The following is a 21809-nucleotide window of genomic DNA, read 5'->3' on the forward strand; positions in this document are numbered from 1 at the left end:
GTTATCATAGGGATGTGCATGAGAAACCCAGCTTTAAAATTACCTTTCTCGCATAGTCTTTTGGTAAGTGAGCCCTCATCTTGGAAGAGAATGATTCTTCGCTGCACAACACTGGCCCTGTAATGAAGACATTAAAATGTTCACCCAACTTTTGGTGCCTTTTATCTGTCTTGCAGATATAGTTCTGTGTGTTTTACATTTACTCTACCACCATTATCGCATTCAAATTTGTATCGTAGTTGGAACAGGCGATGCATCTTTTAACAAAGGCTTCAGTGCATAATGCTACATTTGCATAATGCAACTATCTGAGGGCATATTTCAATGATCTCAGTCAGCATGCTGAATGCTTTAAACAGTTCGGCTTTTAAAATGAAGCCATACAGAAACATCTACTGATGTCAATATGTTTAACAAGAGTCAGAGAAAAAGCAAATGTATTCAAGAGTACAGTCCATGTTCAGAAGGTGGGTGAAGGTTTGAGTCTCCTTTAAACCTGCTGCTGATGGAGTACCCTAGAGACCTAACCACACTCGGCTTATATCGAAATATCAATGGTGAGTCCTGGTACTGTCCCACTAGAGCCTATTGCCGTTGCTGTCAGTCAAGGACATGACATGTGGTAGAACTGTCCATAATGCTATGCCCTCCTGAGAATAATCCCACATGTTTTATGCGGGTGGTTTACAAGAAAATGTGGTGCTGGCCTTATCAAAATGTGAAGATGTCTCCAATATGATGGATTCTGGGCTCATTTGGGCTTTGCAAAGTGTTTTTTGAGAAATTGAGTAACATCCTTTTTGACAAAGAAAGATTGTTTGAATGCTGTTCCACTTCAAGGCTCTTTCACAGCAAAAGCGATGCGAAAGAAAATTAATTGCCAACAAATTTTGTTGTTAGGTTAGTAGCAAAAATAAATAAAGTAAGTGGGATCAAATCATAAAATGTATTTGCATTACTGAAGTTACATTAAATAATTATAGCTGAGTAGTGCCTTGTTTGACAAAGAAAATGTCAAACCCTTGCAAAACAAATGATGTGAAAAAAGAAAAGTGAATCACCAACAAATACTTTTTTTTTTGGGGGGGGGGGGGGGGTAGCAGCAAAAATAATGTTTTTGAAGTATAATCTAGTTTGTTAAAACTGACTTACACATTTTTAATCTTAAAAAAGAAACATTAAAAAATATAAAAATGAAATTGTGTATTATAATAATAATAATAAAAGCTTTATTTTGTTTCGCTTCTGCTATTATAAAGAGACATCCACTCTTGCATAACGTGATTGTGCATTTTGGGGACGGAGCGATTAAGAAAGCGATGGGTTTGTTTGGGTTTTGAATTCAACAATGACTCTCAGAAATCGCTTACTGGACCTTTAAATTAATGAATAAATAAATAAAATATTTTTTTTAATTGTTTTTATTTATTTAAAAGGTAATTGATAAAAAGGAACAAGATGTAAAAATGTTGCGCAAGAATGTTGATTGAGGAAGCAGATGTAGAAATACGTGCAAAATAGACACAAAACAATATTGATGGCAATAAATTGTCTCTTATAGAGAACAGGTATGGGTGGTTGTAGAATATTTATGAGACAACTTGCTAATCACAGGCTATGTCTGTATTTAAAATGGTTCATGAACTACAAACATTTTAGTTAGAGGCATTTTCAGGATTCTACTCTAATATGGGGAGTAAAAGTTTCAGTGCGTTTGCGACACCAAATACGAATATTCATGTTTGGTGCGAAAGAGTCTCAACAGTGGTCAACAAAGTGTGACTGCTCAAGACTTGATCCATTCTTCTCAAAACTTCTTAAGACGTCCTCTCTGTTGTTTATTGGTATTGATCATCTCATTTGAACACCTGAATGTCATTTATCTCCAGAGTCCCAAAGCTTGTCAACAAAACCATCACAAATGCTGCATCTTATCTGCCTTCCACAGCTTGATGGCACCAAAGAATCAAAGGAAACAAAATCCAGATCAAAACTTCCTTCCAATCCCTGGTCTGTTTGACATTTCACTAGAAAAGTGCTGGAGGGATTCCAGAAGTAATTGCACTTTTATTTGATGTTCATTTGCCGCCGTTGCCAGTTGTGCTTCGAGCCTGAGATCTGGCATTCGGCCCGGTGCTACAAGGTGCGATGTCTCCACGGTTCTGACATGCCAAAGCAAAGTGACAGCAGATCCACCACACTGGCACAGCAGATGCTTCCCAGCAAATGTTTATAAGAAAAAAAAACAGACATCCCTGCCCTAATAAGACAGATGGATAAATTAAAAGCTACAATAATATTTCCTTGAGTTAGTAAAAGGACACAAATGAGACCTTGGTAGGTGATGTGGGTTCTGAGTGAGGTGGAGGAAAGATTATTTTTAAGAAGTAAAAAAAAAAAAGGACAGGGGGAGAGAGACAGGACAAAAGGGATGAATGAGTACGTGACAGAAAGAGGAGAACGAGATAACTTCCAGGAGGACAATAGCTCATAAATACTCCCACTGAGAAGGTTTTAATTGTCTCTACATCAATTTATTTTCACAATTGCTACACAAGCTGATTAAAGTTTGCCTTACTCAAGTAAAAACACATTTTGGGGCTCACTTAAGCAGTTGCATCACCTTTGCATGCACTATTTTAAATGGAAATCGTTTTTATTCACAAAGCACCTGCAAACCAATTGAAACCAGATTTTGAGGGTATTTAAAATAAGGTCTGCCTACTCAACTGTGCTAAAACAAAGGGTTTAAAGGGTTCGTTCCACCCCAATCTCATGGAAAAATGTAACTATATTATTGGATGGCGATTTTGTATGGATTCATACGATGTGATGAAAACGAATTTTTTTTAGAAAAAGTAAGCATGATCCTGCTAAACATAACAGTGACTGATTGTATGAAAACCTACGAATGAGATTGTACAACTTCATACGAATTAGCCACCAATTCAACAAAACGTAATATAGTTACAAATTGCCTTGAGATTGTGTTGTAAGTTCACCCAAAAATGTAAAGTTATCAATTACTGACCCTCACGTCATTACAAACCCATAAGAATTTCATTCATCTTCTAAACACAAATGAAGATATTTTTCAGGAAACCTGAGTTATTTCTGTCCCTGCATTGAAAGTCCGTTCCACCAAAACTTTGAAAACTGTTCAAAAAGTTCATAAAGACATTGTAAAAGTAATCCATATGATTCGAACGGTTTAATCAAAGTCTCCTGAAGAGACACGATCACACGGCCGTAATTGCTTGACGTGCAAGAACAAACCTCCCAGGTTCTTGCGAAACCTCAAACGTGCTTGAATGACAAGCGAGAACAACATTCATCGGCTCTTGCGAAACCTCAAACCTGCTTGTATGACATGCGAGAACAAAACTCTTTGAGTTCGAGTTTCCATTTACCATATTTGAAGCCTTTTAAGGACTCATGTGATTGGCTCCGAAACTAATGTTTGACTGAGTGTCCATGACCTAATGGAAGGCTTTCTCCAGGTATTATAGACCTCACTGGTTCAGACCAGGTGTCAACAGGTCAGAGTGGCATAGAGAGACTTCTAGAAAGTCATAGTTGTTGGAAAGCTTTTTGAGGGTAGGCACCCATAATATGAAAAAATGCATAAATGCACCATTAATGCATCGCACCATGTACAGCTAAAGCAAGAGAGAGACTTTCATATGTCTTTAATGCATCAAATGCACTTAAAGTTGTTTATGACCTCAAAAGGACTGGGTGAAAGAGAGATAAAAATACAAATATGGCATGAAAACATGAGGGGGTGGAGTGGAAACACTGACACCCCAACACTGACAGATCATTCATATTTTGTTTGGTTGAAGACCATGTGTGCTTGTGTGCTTGCTGTATGCAAAGGAAACTCAAGTGGGAGGATGTTGTTTGAAAGCTCAGAATACGTACATTTTTTTAAAAGTTCTTAATTTTCATAATCGACTTTGATCCGCAGCCTACAATAGATATTGGGAACTCTCAAGGGCGATACAATAACCACCCAACATCAATCAATCATAAACACATCTTCAATCAATGGTCCTAAATTTATTTCTGTTTACTCAGCTTCAAATATGATCGAAAAAGACTTTGTTTTCCTTTTTCAATACTTTCCAAGAAGGTGACTGATAAAACACTGACTAAATGAGACAAGTGCTTAGAATCAGTATTGTTTTCCGGACACTAAACTCGGCATAAAGGCCCAGACTGTACCCTGTTTTCTCTGTTTTCATTTTCCTTTAACAATATATCAATTCAGTACTACGGACGTTCATCTATCAGCCCAATTTAATGGATTCTCACTTATTTATTGCTATCCAAGCCCAGGATAATTGTAAAAATAAAAGACAAACAATACATAATAACTCACTTGAGAGTGACACAGCCACTGCCAGAAGGTGGCGCTGTCCAGAACACCTGTATCCTTGTGCGTCTTCTGGGAATGCTCTCTGTGACAGCCGGAGGGCAGTTAGTCATGAACTGCGTGTCACTTTCATCGATTAACTGTGGAACACAGAACAATGAAACAACACATGAGAATGAGTAAATCATTTGAATTGTAGGGGGAGCTACTCATTTGGCAGCTAAGGAAATAATCAAAAACAAAAACAGCAAGAGTCTGATTGTTTTCGGGGTTTTTTAGACTAATGACGCAACAGTTTCCCAACAAGACAGCAGATCAGTACCGTAAATGAGCTCAGGGATGACTATAAGATCAAATTTCATCTGTGGGCCAAGATGACTAACTGTACATGACAGCTCTTTAAACATCTTTGAGTGCACAAGACAAATATGTAATTGATGGTTCTGTGCTACTTAACAATAGAGCTCATGTTAACCCATGAGGCAACATTCTGAATGAGAATGAGGCAACTTTTAAATGAGAAAAATGCACCACTGCAATCCATGCACATGATTTGGCTTTTCAAAATGTTGAATATATGCCCGATTATAATGCTCTTCTATGTCATTTGATCATAATTTGATGAATAACTTTTTCCATGATGACTAAAAATGTAATTTAAACATCCATTTTTAATCAAATTGTTTAATTATTTGCTTTCCCCAGGCAGTAATAGCGCAAAGTTAATTGCGGCAAGCAAATAGAGCTGAGTTTTGTGAAAAGAAGTGATATATTAAGCCTTATTTAAAAAGGAAATGGTGAATGGTTTTATGCAAAAAAATAAAATAAATAAATGACAGCAAATTTAAATACTCACAACGTCTGGTTAATTTAGATTTCGAGAGGTTAGCAAATAAGATGCAGGCTTTTGCACTGAAATACCATAAATAAAATAAATATTTAAAAAAATAAGGAAGACTTTTTTCTCCCCTCTTCAATACCTGTCACATATACTTTTGCAAATTTTTGTACCTATAAGTAAAAACACAGACACAAAAGTACATGAAAAGTCTTCCAGATCTATATTGCTCCTACTGTTTGTAAAATCACATTATCCAAGTGATGGAAAATTCCACTGGGGATGGAAAAGTACAATTTTGTTTGCATGTTTCAAAACGAAATCGCTGCCAAATGTCCATCGAAGAGTAAAATCCATGCTCGTGGTGCATTAAGTTCTTCCTCCCTCTTTCTCACTCCATCTCTCGTTCTCTCCATTTCCACTTCCCACTCTTTCACACACACTCTCATGCAAACCCCAAAGCTGCACACATTACCCTCTGGTTCTATCCTTCATTTCGGCGAAGCAAAAGCTGCGATTTTTGGCATCTCAAGCAACCTTGACGCAACCATGTTCAGACTGAAAAACTAAACAGTGAACCGGAAACTTCTGAATTGATAGGGAAACTAGGCTAAACTTTGTAAAGACATGCTTTTGCTGTAGGACTGTGCAACAGCCGCTCTCCTAGTGTTTATTTTAAAAGAGGCCATGCGGGCCAAGCAGCCGGGTGCATTGTTTCCTAGGTAAAAAAAGGGGCTTTAAGTGGCTGTCTCAGAAATGCTGCGAACCAGCTGGGGGAAAGTTGTAGGAAACAGAGGAGAGGCATTTGTTTTAATTGTGGCTCCTGGCGAGGCTGTGTGGCCCTGCTCCTGAGAGACAGTGAAAGCCGTTTTCTGTTTGCTCTTTTAAACTCTGCCTCTTTTCAGTTCGTCTCTCTCGCACGCAGTGAATAACCACGTCTCCTGAAGGAATTGAGGATGTTTCATCTTCCAGGGGGTTCCTTTGAGAGATTAAGCGAAACGGATGGCGAAATGTCGCGATGTTTATTTCAACCACGCTGGTTTGGCCCGAGAGTTGTTTGTCAATTTGTGTTTGCTTGAAAAGTGCAACAGCATTGTATATTATGAACTGTCAAGATGACTGATGAACATGAATATTTTGAAAGGCAGACATGGGTAGCAAACATCTAGGAATGAGATAACATCTAAAACACCTAAATGTTACAAATCGTAGTACAGAAAACATACAGAAACGTTTTATTCTGCAGATAATGCAGGTCATGGTCAGGGTCATTGATCAAATTACTAAAGTAGAATGAACTTCTTATAGATTTCACCCAGCAAATGTGTTTGCAATCATTTTCAATGGGCAAAAATTACATTACACAACAGCACCCTAATAAATGGGTCATGCTCCCTGCTAAACTTGGGCTCGTAAAAATAGATTCTCGTGTTATAAATGGTGTCATTATACTACAGAGGACATGTTAATGTTTTTCTCAGACATTATATCAGACAATATATTATTGTATACATAAATATTCGAAAACAGATAGGGGTCATTGAGATGAAGCTCATTTTTGATCTATCAGTTCAAAAAAGGCTATGACTGGAATACACAACTTGAATGATGAACATTTTAAATTAAAAAGTTTTTTGCTCACAAGCCACTGTGGCTTGTGGTTTTCCAAAGTCACTAATCAGCATTTTCACTGGCCACAATTTTATTGATGGGAAATTACACTTAGCTCACAAGATGATACATGATACTGTGAATGAGACAATATTTTAACACTGTTTTTAAGAAATCTTCAATAACAAAATATATGACTGGAAAAATTGTTTCATTTGACTGAAAGTAATAAAATGCAAAACAATGCAGGTGCATTTAAAAACTAATCTAAGGCTGCCACTAACGATTATTTTGGTAATCGAGTAATCGGTTGATTATTTTGACGATTAATCGAGTAATAATCTGATCTTTTTTTGTGGTAATAAAAATAGACCTAAGTGAACAACAGCCTTTAAAATTACTTAAAATACATACACACACACACACACACATATACATATACATACATATATATATATACACATACATATATATATAGATACATACATATATATATATATATATATATATATATATATATACATACATACACACACACACATATATACTATACTATACTATACTATATATATATATATATATACACACACATATATATACTATACTATACTATATATATATACACACACACACACACATATATGTACACATATATATACACATGCATACATATCTAACAATGAGGAAATAATAATTGGTTTAAATAAAGTATAAAAAGCAAGTAATTATTTGGTTTTATTGAACAACACTGTTAAAATACATAAATGTAATATACATAATATAAACACTATCAACTTATGTACATTAGCACCAAAAGGCCTGGTGATAGTTGTTGTTACACTTTAGCATTATCAAATCCTTGTTTAATACTGGACAAACAACACTGAATTCAAATGTCCACTTAATCTTTATTATTTGGTCACTTCTGTATGATATAAATTCTAAAGTCACGTTAATTACTTGGACAAGAACATGTGGACATCAAAACTCAGAGTGAGGGTTTAAACTTTTATGTTGAAATCGCGATACACAACAATTTGCATATTTAGAAACATATTGATGTGTTCTCCTGTGTTGGCAGTTGGCATTGGATTATAAATGATTTACGTCTGGTAAAATGGCACACGTTGCGTTTCCAGATGAACGTTATAAACGACCCAAACTCATAGCATATGCAGAGATGGAGTTTGTTAACTGAGCTGCTGAGACGCGCTCCATGCATGTAAATGATATCAGTGTTTCACTATGACACACAAAGCGCGTCAGACTTTATAAGCGTTCCCAAATGCATGTTACAAAAACACAAACAAACAGCACATGCAGAGACTGAGTTCATGTGGAGCAGCATTTACTGTGAATGGAGCCGCTGGAGGAAACACGTAACCTAAACGCATGTAAATAATTAAAGTGTTGTGCTTCACTATATATTTACAAAGTGTTAGTGTTATTTTGACATATTTTTAAGAGGCAATGTCAAATGGTGCAACTCTAAGAAAACTTCATGATAATCATTGATAAATGCATGATTCACAATAAATGTAAAAAATTAAAATTAAAATTAAATAACAAAAATGCCAAGAACAATGTGCTTGAAAGCAACTTTTTAGTCAATAGTAAAAATCAAATCTCAAAAATGAATTAAACCAAAAAGAATTGAAAGAACACATTTCTAAAAACTCTTTGAACTAGATTTTAAAAAGATTTCTCCTTTTCAACATCTCCAGCATCATTATATGTCATTGCTTCATAAACGGTTAGGACAAAACCACAGCTTTTTGTCATTTTGTCTTTTTGTAGTTGCCTTTATTGTGTTTTTTCGTTCATTCAATTTAGTCTGTCAAGACGAAAGACTCCCCAGTTAAAGACCTCAGCAGAGGACGTCTGCTAACATCCGCCAGGCAATTTGAGCGCTGAAAAACACAGCGGTAAGGAGTGTAGAGCGGCAACCACAGTTAATGAGATCTAGGGGGAGAGATGCCGCGCTAACAGCCTTCCTGCTTGAGTTTGGGAAGCACTACGGCTTGATGTGGAGAGTACTAAATGATAGGGGTCCTGTCTTTCAGAGAGGACACGGCTGTGAGACGGTCAGTGCGTTACCAATGAGGAGCAACATTTCTGAGTCAACTTCAGCTTTGCTCTCTGGCAAAAGATGGAAAAAAGTCCCCATGAAATCAAAAAGGACAATTCTTGTTTTTTATGGAATATTGCAGTATTTATTATAAATGATTTATCTGTGCACATCATTACGTTTTTTTTTTTAATTCATGTGTCATAATCTTTAATCGAAATAACTTCTCTCTCTTGCAGTGACTTGTCTTCTCTTCTCTAATGACGTGTTTACTGGCGAGAGGGCGGGACAACCAGTCACTCGCATGACATCACAAGCAATAGCAAACCACAACCATCCAATCAATTCTCAATGGACAAAATCAAGTCCCGCCCAACATTATTTTATTGTTTGAGAAGCTGTTTAACTCTGATATATGTTACTCACAATAGGGAAAAAAAGACTATTGCACCTTTCGTTTCATGCCGACTTTAAGTAAGGGACGATTCAACCGATAATTCCATAGGACTTTCCTCTTTATGTTAATATTTTTTATTTATGACAACAAAAAATGAAATCCTCTTTGCACTATTTATTTCAAAATACATAATTATTTGGGGAAAAGAGAAAGACTTTATTCTTGTTTTGTTATCAAATGTGTTTTTTTATGATTTAATATTTCATGCGTCAAAGGGTTAATGGTCGTTTTCTTCCTAAAACGCACCACGTCTAAATACAGACATGCAGATGCAACCCTGACATAAACTGCAAATCATTTCGCTGAGACTGCAATTAGACTGTCATCTTTGACTGCCACAGTTCAAGGCAGTTATACGGGGTCACTGCAATCCCTCACCTTGAAAGTGCCGGCGTAATCGTCAGGAGTGATGCCCTCCCTTCCTTCTTTCAGAGCAATGAGGGTAAAGCCACGAAAGTAAGATGGGCTGGAGGCATACAAACTGACTGGAGAGAGAGAACAAAATATAGGTCAGAGGTACCAGAAATGAGCTTAACAGTAGGTCAGATCTCAACAGTGTGCCAGGGCAAGTCGCAAACTGCTCTCGCATTTGGCACGTACTGTACATTTGCGTGTAAGTGTGTGTGGGATGTGCGAGTGCTTTTCACATGGAGCAGTGAATCCATATGCATGTACAAACACGCCGGGCATAAAACCCTCATAAAAAGGCATCTGCTGCTTAATGAAGGCCACTTACATGAATCCAAATGGCAGTAAATATCATGTTATGGGGCGTTTTGATGTTAAAACCAATATTAAACTTATCCTGACAGGTAAATTATTGTGGAAACATTAAAATATACACCAGGTTATACTGCAAATAGTTTTTCAAATCAGTCACAATGTTGTCTAACAGATTCTCACTTGTAGGGGAGACTGGGTAGGTTTGTAACAGTTTAGAAATGAGGCCATAGATGACCATTATCCTCCTAATGTGACAGTAAAAGTTGTAAAGTGTGTGAAAACAAAGGATTTAAAAGACAAAAACATTCTGAAAGTATAATGTCTTTCTTATAATTTGGTTAGAAATCATAATAATGGATGTTAAATGGCAGAACTGGCATAATCCGAAACAGCAGATTGTCGTACTTATTTCTGTATTTATAATAACATTTTGTTGTTTTGAATAGGAATTAAAATGTTTTAAATGAAACAGCAGTGATTTTTTTTTAACACGTGATTTCCACACTAAATTCATGCCCATAATATCATGTTTTTTTATTAGTTACAGTGTGGTGTTTGTTGTATCCACTGGACTCTTGATACTTGACACAAATTAGTTTTGTACATGTGTAACCTACTTCAATTTGTAGCAGACAAGTATGTGAATATTAAATCGAAATTTGAGACACCAAACACACACACACAAACAAAACGTGTTACTAAAATCCCATTCTCCCCTATCCAAATGTCCTCTTTGGTTTTCTTGCTGCAAAAAAACAGGTTTTCTAAACTTTTTCAATAATCACACATATCCACAACCACATAAAACACTGTTCAGTATTTTAGTGTCAGCCAAACTTGGTTTACCTGCAGAAGATGCACTAAAGACGACGCTTTACGCATCGATATTTACAAACTCCACACATGCTGTTTTTTGGACAGGCTTGCATTAAAAGCCTTTTAAGTTGGGCGTAAAAGCACATTTTGTGACTTCTAACCTCTGTAAGTGCTCCCGGGTTGGTAAGTTGCTGGGTCTCCTTCAACTCTGAGGCGAAACTCGTTGTGTCCTTCTCTCCGAGCGCCTCGCGTCTGCGTCCTCAAGATCCGACAGAAACCACCCTCGGCTCTCGACTGTCTCTCTGTGGTATCTCTTCTGAACGCATCCGTGTGGACGAAAAAGACATTTAAGAAAACTAACAGCACAACCAGTCCGTCTTTGTCCATCATTTCTCCTTCTTTGGCTGTCCAAACACAAGTTTGTAATCTAGTACCAGCAAGTAAACGCAGTCAAAGAACTGGAAAAGACGGCCAAAGCAAACAGACACATAAATCGACCAGACTTGTCTATTTTGGGGTCCATTCACGAATAAAAAAAGAGCAAAGACACCGTATCCATTCCCACTGAGGAGATTGCGGACGGTTGATCGTCCCGTGTCCGCGGTGCGCGAGATTGGCGAGCGCGGAGACAGAAGACTCAGATGTTGACTTTACTCAAAGGATATTCACACTGAGAAATACCTATATGGTCTCCTTGATAACCGAGCTCAGGCTTAAAGAGAAAAGATTCAGACTTTAAACAAAACCTAGACATAGACGGCTGACATTCTTGGTGAGACGCTGTGAGGAGAGAGAGATCGCGAATGTTTGAACAGCCGCGAGCTGCAGCAGCAGCAGGAGAAAGGAATCACAGGGAGCTGCGCACTAAGGAGACATGGAGGATGATTTTGGGAACTCCTCCGTCTGTTATGGTTGTTTATGCAAGAGAATGATTTGGGGGCACATATTTTTAATGTGAGGAATTAACTGTTTATTTCCGGTCCAACAGACTTTTTTGTTTTAATTACATAAGAAAGCAGTAGCTATCACACTGTGTTGATGTACTGAATATCTGTATGCAATCACAACCGTGCTTGTCTACAATACTAGAAAATAAAGTTAATGTACCTACAACAGTTCTATAAAAGTAAATATTATAGGGTAATTTATTTTTCAGACAAAATTGGCCAACATTCAGACTGAAAACCGGACTGGAAATACATATATGAGTGGAACGGAGTGATTTCCTCTCCCTGCTCAAAGCGCTCTGTATCGCTCTGTTCCAGCTCCATTTCGGGTTTTCCCTTTCACAATAGTGAGAGAAACCCGCTCCGAACGATCATGGGGCGAGAAAACAAACACTGATGCCTCGACTTCTAAAAGTCGGTGAACTCATTTTGAAATTATGAAAATTAAAATATGTATATTTCTGAGTTACTGTTTAAGTTACGAAAAGAAATGATCTAGCCTGCATTTATTTCTATGGAGCCTTAAAGGGACATGGTGATGCTGGATAAAATATGAGATGGGAGGAAAAAACATACAGTATTTCAATGCTTTTGCGTTCCCTTGCAGAAGCTTTGCGTTCCACTGAGAAACTTTGCATTTGCTGGCAAAACTTTTGAGTTCTTTACGAGCGAACGCAAAGTTTCTTGAGGGAACGCACAACATTTTGCAAGTGAATGCAAAGTTTCTTGGGAGAAAACAAAAGCATATTGACATAATTTTTCCTCCCATCTCATATTTTGTTTCCTTTATTTTTTCCCATGTCCCTTTAGGGGCTCTGTAGATTCCACAGTAAAAAAGTAAAATTTGGAACAATCCTTGCAATATTTTACAGTGCTGCACATTGTAATACTGAATATTGATAAATTACATTTCTAAAAATGTACAGGCCTATTTGCTTAAATAATTCTTGACAGGAAACTTACATTAGTGTTGAATGGGAGTGTAACAGTGCTGTAACAGCAGTCTAGCCTTGAAATCGCTGATGTGGACTCAGATATCATTAGCAACTTGGTGCAATTTGTAAATATATATTTTATCAACATAATTTTTGAGTTTGCACAAATTTGGTCTCAGCATATTATTTTTATACAAGGCCAAGACAGTTTTTTTCCCCTCATTTTAAATCATTTTGTCGCCCCCTTGAAAATTTGTTGAGGGCCTCCAGCAGAATCACTAATCTACAATAATTACTTTTGGACGCTGCATATCTGTCTGTTCAGAAGGAAGTTAGAGAAACACACCAGCAGATGTCATTAATGCATCCTAACTGACTGCACTGGAATTCTCCCTAATAATTAATGAAAATGATTTCCCATTCTTCAACACACCATTTAATTAGCTTACAAATGTGGTTATTTTAATATATAGAAAAGAGTCAGCTTAAAATACACTCTATTTGCATTTCTGATATCCTAATTTTTTTTTAGGTTTATTAAAAAGCCTGTATTTACCTGGATATTTCATAATAGAAAATAGAAAAAATAGTGTGCCTTGGACCTTTTTTCCCTACAAAAACCACCTTTGATTATCTCTCACTGAAGGACAAAACAGCATGATTCACCAAAAGGGCAAACCAAAGTCCTTTCTAACAATACAAAGACCAAATCTGCTCATAAATGACTATAGGAGATGACCTTCTAGGCTGAGTTGTTAGTTTGGCACCTCACACATTCACTATGTGTGTGATCTTGTCACCCGACCTATTGATCTGCCTGGGGTTGCGACAACTCAAGGGGCTGTGAAATATGGTAGAAGGTTTGTTTGGCTGTATTGGCCTAAAGCTCGGGGCTTGTGTGAGAGAAACACACCAGCAGCATTTGAGCTTGTTAATGCTTCAGTTCATCTTTGGCACAGGCTGTGAAACTCTGGAGAGAAATGAGAAAAGAAAGTTTAGAGGAGGTATACGGATGGGGAATGGCAAGCGGACTGACGTTTCTTTCCTTTTTTCCTCGTTTCGTCCTGTTTTTCGCCCACAGAGTCCAAGGACAAAGTTCAGCAATTTAAGAGTTAGTTAAATATAGAGAAGGAGGTGAAAAAATTCAGCTCAACCAGACAAATCATAGACTTTGTCTGCGGTGTGACTGCTGGCCGTTTAAATGCTAGTCATCTTAAAGGGATAGTTCACTAAAAAAATTCAATGTTTGTATTATTTAGTCTTAGTGTATACATTTTACAAAAAGGTGATATTTTGAGATATTTTACTCATTATGCTGCTCTTTTCGATGTGTATGTGTAATATACAGTAGGCTTGTTACAAAAATAACAGCATACAGGTTTAGAAAGACATAAGGGTGAAAAAAAAAAAAAAAATTTGGTGAACTATTCCTTCAAGTATGAAACTGCTTTGCGTCCAGATGTCAGTTTGGTAACACTGACTTGAGTCAAACCTATCGGTGATTAAGCCAGATGGCAATTTAATGTCTCACGGAGACAGCTTTTACTACTTAAGGAAATGGTTGAGGTTGCCAGGAAGCTCTCTTTTAAGTTCCATGACAGTCCTGATATCCAACGAGGTCATTGAGTGCATCGGCAGTCGGCACACATCATATGATGTTTTTCTTTATCCTAAGACATCACAGTGAATTGTAAAGCTGCAATTCTGACAGACTCAACTCTTTTCTGATATAAAATTTGTTTTGGCCACATGCGGCACAGAGAAATGCTGTTTAAAAGCTCAGGTGTGAAACACCTCTCATGTATATGTTAATCACATGCTGCGTCAGCAGACTTTAAGACAGCTGGAGACCAAGGCAGGAGTGGACCTGCAGAGCTAAAAGCCACACAGTGCTTTTCAAGTCAAAGTGATTTAGTCAGTTCTCAGCATTATGAATAACACATTATAAGGCTGTGATGCTTGTTTTCATGTTGAAGCCACTACTATAATCCCAAATGATGCAGACTCAGGAGAAGTTTCTGCCTATGACTGACAGCTGTCTGAAAAGTGCTAAAAAAGCTTTTAATTCAAAAGTGCAATTGTCTTGTTTCAAGATGCACACCAGTAATGTTTCTTTTAAGGCATGTTTATAAAAGCTACTTAAATGCCCTAATTGAATTTAGGCTTAATCCTGGCTTAATCTAAGCCCTGTCTGTGAAACCGGGTCAAAGTCACAAATGTGAGATACAGTCACAATTGTGAGAAATAGTCGTAATTGAGAGAAATAATCACAAATGTGAGATATAGTCGTAATTATAAGAATTAGTCATGAGATATTTAAATATAATTAAACATATTTAAATATTATTTAAATATGAGAAATAGTCGCAAATGAGAAATATACTGTGGTCACAATTGTGAGAAACAATCGCAAATGAGACATATAGTCGTAATTGTGAGAAATAGTTAAGAGACAAACACAAAAGCCAACGTGAGATAAAAATTCACAATTGTAAGAACTAGAAATGTTAGATATAGTCTTAAATGTAAGACAGACGTAATTGTGAGAAAGTCACAAATTTGAGATATAAACTCGCAATTGGTAGAAATAGTCGCAAATGTGAGATATAGATTTGCAATTGTGTGAAATAGTTGCAAATGAGAGATGGTGTCGTAATTGTGAGAAATAGTCGCAAATGTAAGATATAAATTCATAATTGTGAGAAATAGTCGCAAATGTGAGATATAAATTAGCAACTGTGAGAAATAGTTGCAAATGAGAGATATATATTAGCAATTGAGAGATAAAGTCGTAATTGTGAGAAAGTCGCAAATGTAAGATATAAATTCGCAATTGTGAGAAATAGTCGCAAATGAGAGAAATAGTTGCAAATGAGAGATAAACTGTACACTGTAAAAAGTAAATAGTTGGATCAACTTAAAAAAATTACTTCAATTGGTAACACCTAAATAAATTAAGTTTTCTCAACTTAAATTATCACGTTTTATCGTGAAAAACGTGATAATTTAAGTTGAGAAAACAATTTATTTAGGTGTTACCAATTGAAGTAATTTTTTTAAGTTGATCCAACTGTTCACTTTTTACAGTGTAGTCGTTATTGGTAGAAATAGTCACAAATGTGAGAGATAAATTTGCAGTTGTGAGAAATAATTGCAAATGAGATATGTAGTCGTAATTGTGAGAAATAGTTGCAAATGTAAAATATTAATTCGTAATTGTGAGTAAAAACACAAATGAAAGATCTAAATTTGCACTTGTGTGTCAATTTGGAAAACATCTAAATTACGAAAAATAGTCACATTTATGACAAATCGAGTCGCAATTGTGAACAAATATTACTTGATTAAATAAAATCATGATTGATAGATTTTTTTTATTTATTCTGAAGCAGAAACATGCTTCCATCTTCCTATGCGAGATAAGACAAAAATCGAAACCTAACCCAAACTTCAGGCTTTTATTGTCTTTAAAGCGTTCACTCCCTGCACTAGATGAGCACAGGGGTGGTTACGTCTACATACAACATTGTTCTTGGCCCCCAAAAGGGTAAGGACCATTATGCAGGCAAGCGCAGTGGCCTCTTGTCCTAAAGTGATAAATGTTCAAATCACTGGCAGCTAATGTACTGTGCTGGGGACTTTTTCTCTTAGTAGCATTCTAATTGACTTAGAGGCAAGTGATGCAAAGAAAGTCCATATGCCCATTTCTCCTGAAACACCCTCCATTCTGGAACCTTCCCTTGATAATTAGTAGGTGTAGCTGTAAAGAACGACCGCGAGGTCTGCGTTTTCTCTTACCTCAGTTGGCATATCATGTAGAAGCCTCCTGTCTGGGAAATGGCGCAGATGTAGCTCGGACAACTGGAACATATTTGAGCACAGATTACTGAAGGAGTTTTCAGAACCTGGAGACAAGATTTCAGTTATATAAAATGAACAGAAGAGTCTCGTCTCATATTGTAAAGACTTATTCTCCTTGACCTTTCAAAGTCTTTCAAAGCTTGTTCCTAAGCAGTCTCAGAGCAAAAGTAGCATTTCCTTTTGAAAGGATTCACTGCCTATTGTATTAAAAATAAGAATTGCATTGAGAAATGCATTCATGTACTAATGTTAAAAATGTTTTGTCTAAAATAATGTCATTTTTAAGTGCCTTCCAGTCTATTTCATTTCTGTTTTGCTGTTGTCATGTATATTTGTTGTAATACTTTTTACATATAAAATGTATATAATAAGTAGCCTACATGTCACTGTCACTCTCAGCCTTAGCTTTTTGCCAGTGATGTCAAATCGATTAATCGGGATGAATCGCACCTAACATAAAAGTATATACTGTATATAGTTTTACACGTATACACACACACACACACACACACACACACACACACACACACACACACACACACACACACACACACACACACACACACACACACACACACACACACACACACACACACACACACACACATTTACAAACTTAGATGAACTGTTAAATGCAATTAATAACAATTAATCGATTTGACAGCAATACTTTTTGCAGACCTTTTTTTAATCTCTTAAAAAAAAAAACAGCAATAATATTTACTTTGAAACAATTTTCACTCATAAATTCTGAGTAACTGTCCAAGTAACACACTGAATTAAATGTGAAATGTTCTTGTAAAAACTATTTCAATAATCTTTGATATTTACAACAAAAAAGTGAACTATGAAAAAGGAAAGTAGTTACCTTGGTTCAGGGTTTCTGTACAAAAGAATTCATGCATGCTACTTTTTATTTGTCGAAAACATTCCTGCAGTTATTTTGCAAGATATAACATGATATTCAAAGATTTTGTTAACTGTGAATCATGGATGTATGAGAATAGCTTTTGGGAAAAGGTTAGTGCAATTTGTGTCACAGATGGTGGTATTTGCCCTGACAAACAACATTAGACACTAACCCCCCCAAAAAATAAAATTATAATTTCCTCAGATGGCCTTGTAAAACTGCAGTACAAGCATGCAACCATGCATGGCATAAATGTGCAGTGACAGATAGGGTCAAAGTCTGCTGTTTCTCATCCAAATCATAATTTCAGACTGTCAACAACAAACACCGAGGTCAGAGCATGACAATCTTTTGACAATGATAAATTCATCTATTTTAGAAAGAGATGTCATTATTTTACTTTACGCTGCCGACTTTCTTTTGATCTATCGTGAATGGATGGAGCCTTCTCTAAATAGTCTTTAAAATAAATTTCTAATCAAAGTTAGTCTAAAAAGTAATTTCAGTACACTGTCTGCACTCATGAAAAATGCCATGAGAAATTAATGTAGTTTTTAAACTATAAGCAGCTTTTAACTCCAAGCAAAGTTTCCATTCAAACAAACAGTTTTGAAGTAATTCTGAGCCAAGTCAAGATATAAAAATACAAAAAAGGTTAATAAAAATATCATAAAAGTGGTTGTGCGATCTATTTGTTATATTCCAAATCATAGCTTTGTGTGAGAAACTGATTGAAATTTGACTTATTATCTGCAAAATTTCCCCTTCAGTGAGCTGTTAGCCACTGCAACTGGATCTTTGATTCGGTGAGTTTGTAAATGAATCATTTGTTAACAGTGAACTTTTATGAACTGATTCACCAATTCATTTAAATCAATAAGTTATGACAACATGTTTTTACATTGCTTTAAATCATCAAAATAAGTTAAGAAATTTTCAGCTTTTTATACAAGATTCAACAAATTTTTCAAATGAATGTAATTTAAGTTGAAATTACTTACATCCAAGTTGATTATACTTAAATTTAAGGCAGCAACTTTTTTTTTTTTTTACAGTGTATATACTGTACATCATTTTGACTTGACTTGATTCATTCACTTCCATTACATGCAATATTACAGAAATAAAGTCAAACAGTTTTGGAACAACATGAGAGCAAACTATTCTTTAAATACAAAACAACAAAAGGGTGCGAGGAAACTACCGTAACAAGCCAATAAAAAAGCTTAATACTGCTTTTCCCTGCCAAAGTTATGTTTTCTTATTTGCGAGAGTGCTTTTTATGGCGCTGCTAAAACATCTTTAAAAAGCTGCAAGCAATTTAAAGGCCCCATAAATCCAGTTTAATTGTTTTAAAATGGGCTGTAAATTCAAGCCTCTTTTGTTGATTTCTGACGTACAGAGCAAATCGAGTCCAAATGATGTCATAGCGAACACCGCTAGATTTCGCCTTCCTGTTTTAATTGGAGCTTAATGTACTCATGCAATCACTGAGGAAACTGCTTCAGAAATTCCCTTTTTATGCACCATGTGTCAGAATAATGAGCTCTGGATGTAATTTAAACATCGTATTAGTGTTTAAAAGCTAATAAATATCGTTTGCCTCCAGAAAGCTGATTTTAAGAAAGGACGCAGCAGCTACCAACCATTTAAAAGAACCAAAACAGAGGTTTTGAAACCCAAAATCAATGATAAAAGACCTTGGACATCATGTCAGAAGAGAAGAATGGGATGCAAGCATGCTCTTTCCACTGTCAGAATACTTCATGAAACAATGCATCATCAAATAATGCGGTTATGTGCGAGACCACCTGTAATCTGAAATCCCAGTAGCACTTTTGTGTGTATTCTAATCTGCCCGTTTTGTGCTCTGAAATCAGCCGACAGGGCCGGCCTTGTCCAAACCACTGTAATTACCTCTCTTATCTGAAAAGAGAGGGCTTAGGCCATTTCCTTTTGCTAAAACAGCCACTTTGTATGACACGTAAAAAAAAAAAAAAAAAAAAAAGAGGTCTGCAGACACTGCTTTTAGTATTGTGTTCAGAAAGATTTAACATTCTGAATGAAAGCAGACGTGCTGCCCCCGTTCGTTTCGGTTTGTGTTTGTGACTCCAAGCATCAGAATACAATCAAAGTCCATTATGACTGGAACAGCAAATCGTATCTCTTGAATTTAAATGTGCTTTGGAGAGGAAATATGACTCAAATTCAATTTGATTAATTCTAACTAACTGCATAAGCCTGTGCAGATAAGGCAAGAACTTTTTGAACTTTTACCAGATATTTTAAGAGAGGTTAGTTTTACTGACTATCAATCATACTTTTGCTTAGAAATAATATAAGCTATAACCGAAGAGCTAAATAACTGTGAAACAACACAGATTTTCTGATTCGATTCCGATTATTTTTGGTGTATTTGTATAATGTCCATTTTGCTAACATATGAACCAAATTCTCTCTTCAATTACTTGTCTTTCTGAACCATTCTTCAAAAGAACCAACTCATGAAAGTCATTCGTCTCAGGAATCGTGCTACACTGCTGGCCTGCACGTATTTGATTCACTACAAAGAAAGAACCAGTCTTTTGTCATTCTTGGATTGGTACTAAGACGTTTTCACGCAGTCACTAAGAGTAAGAGTAAAGATTGTATTAAAAACATCCATTTAAAAGCCATTTAAAGGACATATAAGAGGATAGTAATGCAGAATTATGGGTCCAAGGTCAAACAACCCAAGGCCGCTTGGATATAACATCTTGAATGGTTCAAATAAGTAGCTTTTCAACTCCTAAAAAAACATAGCTTTTCAACTCCTATGTTCACAGTAGTTCTACTGAGACCTTTTCCTGTCACAGTCTAGAGACTCTAGACAACTCGAGGGTCAGTAGAACACAGCCAAAGGATGACACTTAACTCAAAAGTGAGGCTTGCGTGCAACTGCAACCGACAAGAGAAGAGGAAATTAATGATCACTCGGCGGCTCGTGAAGAACACTTTGGTGCGGCCTTGATCCAGGACACACTTCTAACATACAGCAAGGGCCAAAGTTTAAGTGTTTATTCCATCAGACATCAGAGTGGATATTGACCCTACAACAGAAACATGGAGTAGCAGTTGGATGAGCCAGATCTTTACTCATTTTTCACCCTTTGAAAATATACTATGTACTATGTATATGTCTGTGTGTGTATATATATATATATATTCAAATATAGTACACAAGGACACTTATCTAATATACACGTTGCACTTCATGTGATGTGTACTGTCAGTTTGCAAGTATTTTGGCTCATGCATCATTGTTCAAAATGGTCTGCCATATAATGGCAGTTCAGGGTGAGATGGAAAGATTCTTCAGAGAAATGAAGCGTCAATAATGGCGGCAGTAATGTAAGCGATGTATGGCACGTACAAATGGCACAAATTGTGTTGAGCAGATAACTGGAAGGAAAATCCACTGACAGCAGAAAAAGCACATACTTTGAAGAGCACATCACCCCCATTAGTAAATTTGATGAATTTTCATGCCAAATTCCCTGGATCTGCAGTAGACCTACTTAGCAGTGCCCTATGGAATTTTTTTTATTTTTTATTTAGTGCCATTTTTATTTAGAGAGACATTTTGCTCAACTACATTTTTTAAAAGTCAACATGAAATATACCCTTTCTAAAACAAATTTTTAAATGAGCTTTGAGCATGTCAGAGTTTTAACATTGTTACTCGACAAGCAAAACTAAACAATGCACACATACTTTATCATTTTAATCTAAATTCTGTAAGAGAAAAAACTAAATACCGGAACCTGAAGGAACGGCAGAATAATCCATCTCAATGAAGCATGGAATCATGCAGAAACAGACAAAAAGACTGGATGGAAGACCAATCAAACCTGCAAACTAAACAGACATAGTTAAATGTGAATTGGATATCAGATGGAGAATAGACTTTTAATTAAATCCGGATTGTGGGCGCTGGGCAGATTCCCAGAAGCACCGTCTTGTCCCTAAAGACAAAAAAAAATAATTCAAATTTATTATGCTATTAATTCACATCAGTATTGGGTTGGCTCAGCGTCGGAATATTATATGATAATATGTCACTGAATATTTTTCAAGAATGCCAATGGTCCTCATTTGCCAAATATTTTCCATGGCAACAGGAGACTATCCTGATTAAGCTTTTGTGCATAAATCAACCAAATAATGATGCTAAAAAATACTTTGTCATAATTGGACAGTTTTGCAGGCTCATCCAATATATATGC

General features: G+C 36.3%; 1 protein-coding gene across 1 annotated transcript in view; it reads right to left on the minus strand.

Annotated features, from left to right (window-relative positions):
- spon1b (spondin 1b) overlaps positions 1-11902 on the minus strand; it is a 64995-nt gene extending 53093 nt beyond the window's left edge. Inside the window, exons 1-4 of the mRNA XM_079860099.1 lie at positions 11053-11902; positions 9731-9837; positions 4385-4518; positions 44-117 (exon numbers count right to left, since the gene is read on the minus strand). Coding sequence (XP_079716225.1) covers positions 44-117; positions 4385-4518; positions 9731-9837; positions 11053-11281 — 544 coding nt within the window. The 5' untranslated portion in view covers positions 11282-11902. The remainder of the gene's footprint in view (positions 1-43; positions 118-4384; positions 4519-9730; positions 9838-11052) is intronic.
- Between the last annotated feature and the right edge of the window lie 9907 nt (positions 11903-21809).

The sequence above is a fragment of the Squalius cephalus genome (genome assembly GCF_949319135.1).
Source record: "Squalius cephalus genome assembly, chromosome: 23".
Classification (NCBI taxonomy): domain Eukaryota; kingdom Metazoa; phylum Chordata; class Actinopteri; order Cypriniformes; family Leuciscidae; genus Squalius; species Squalius cephalus.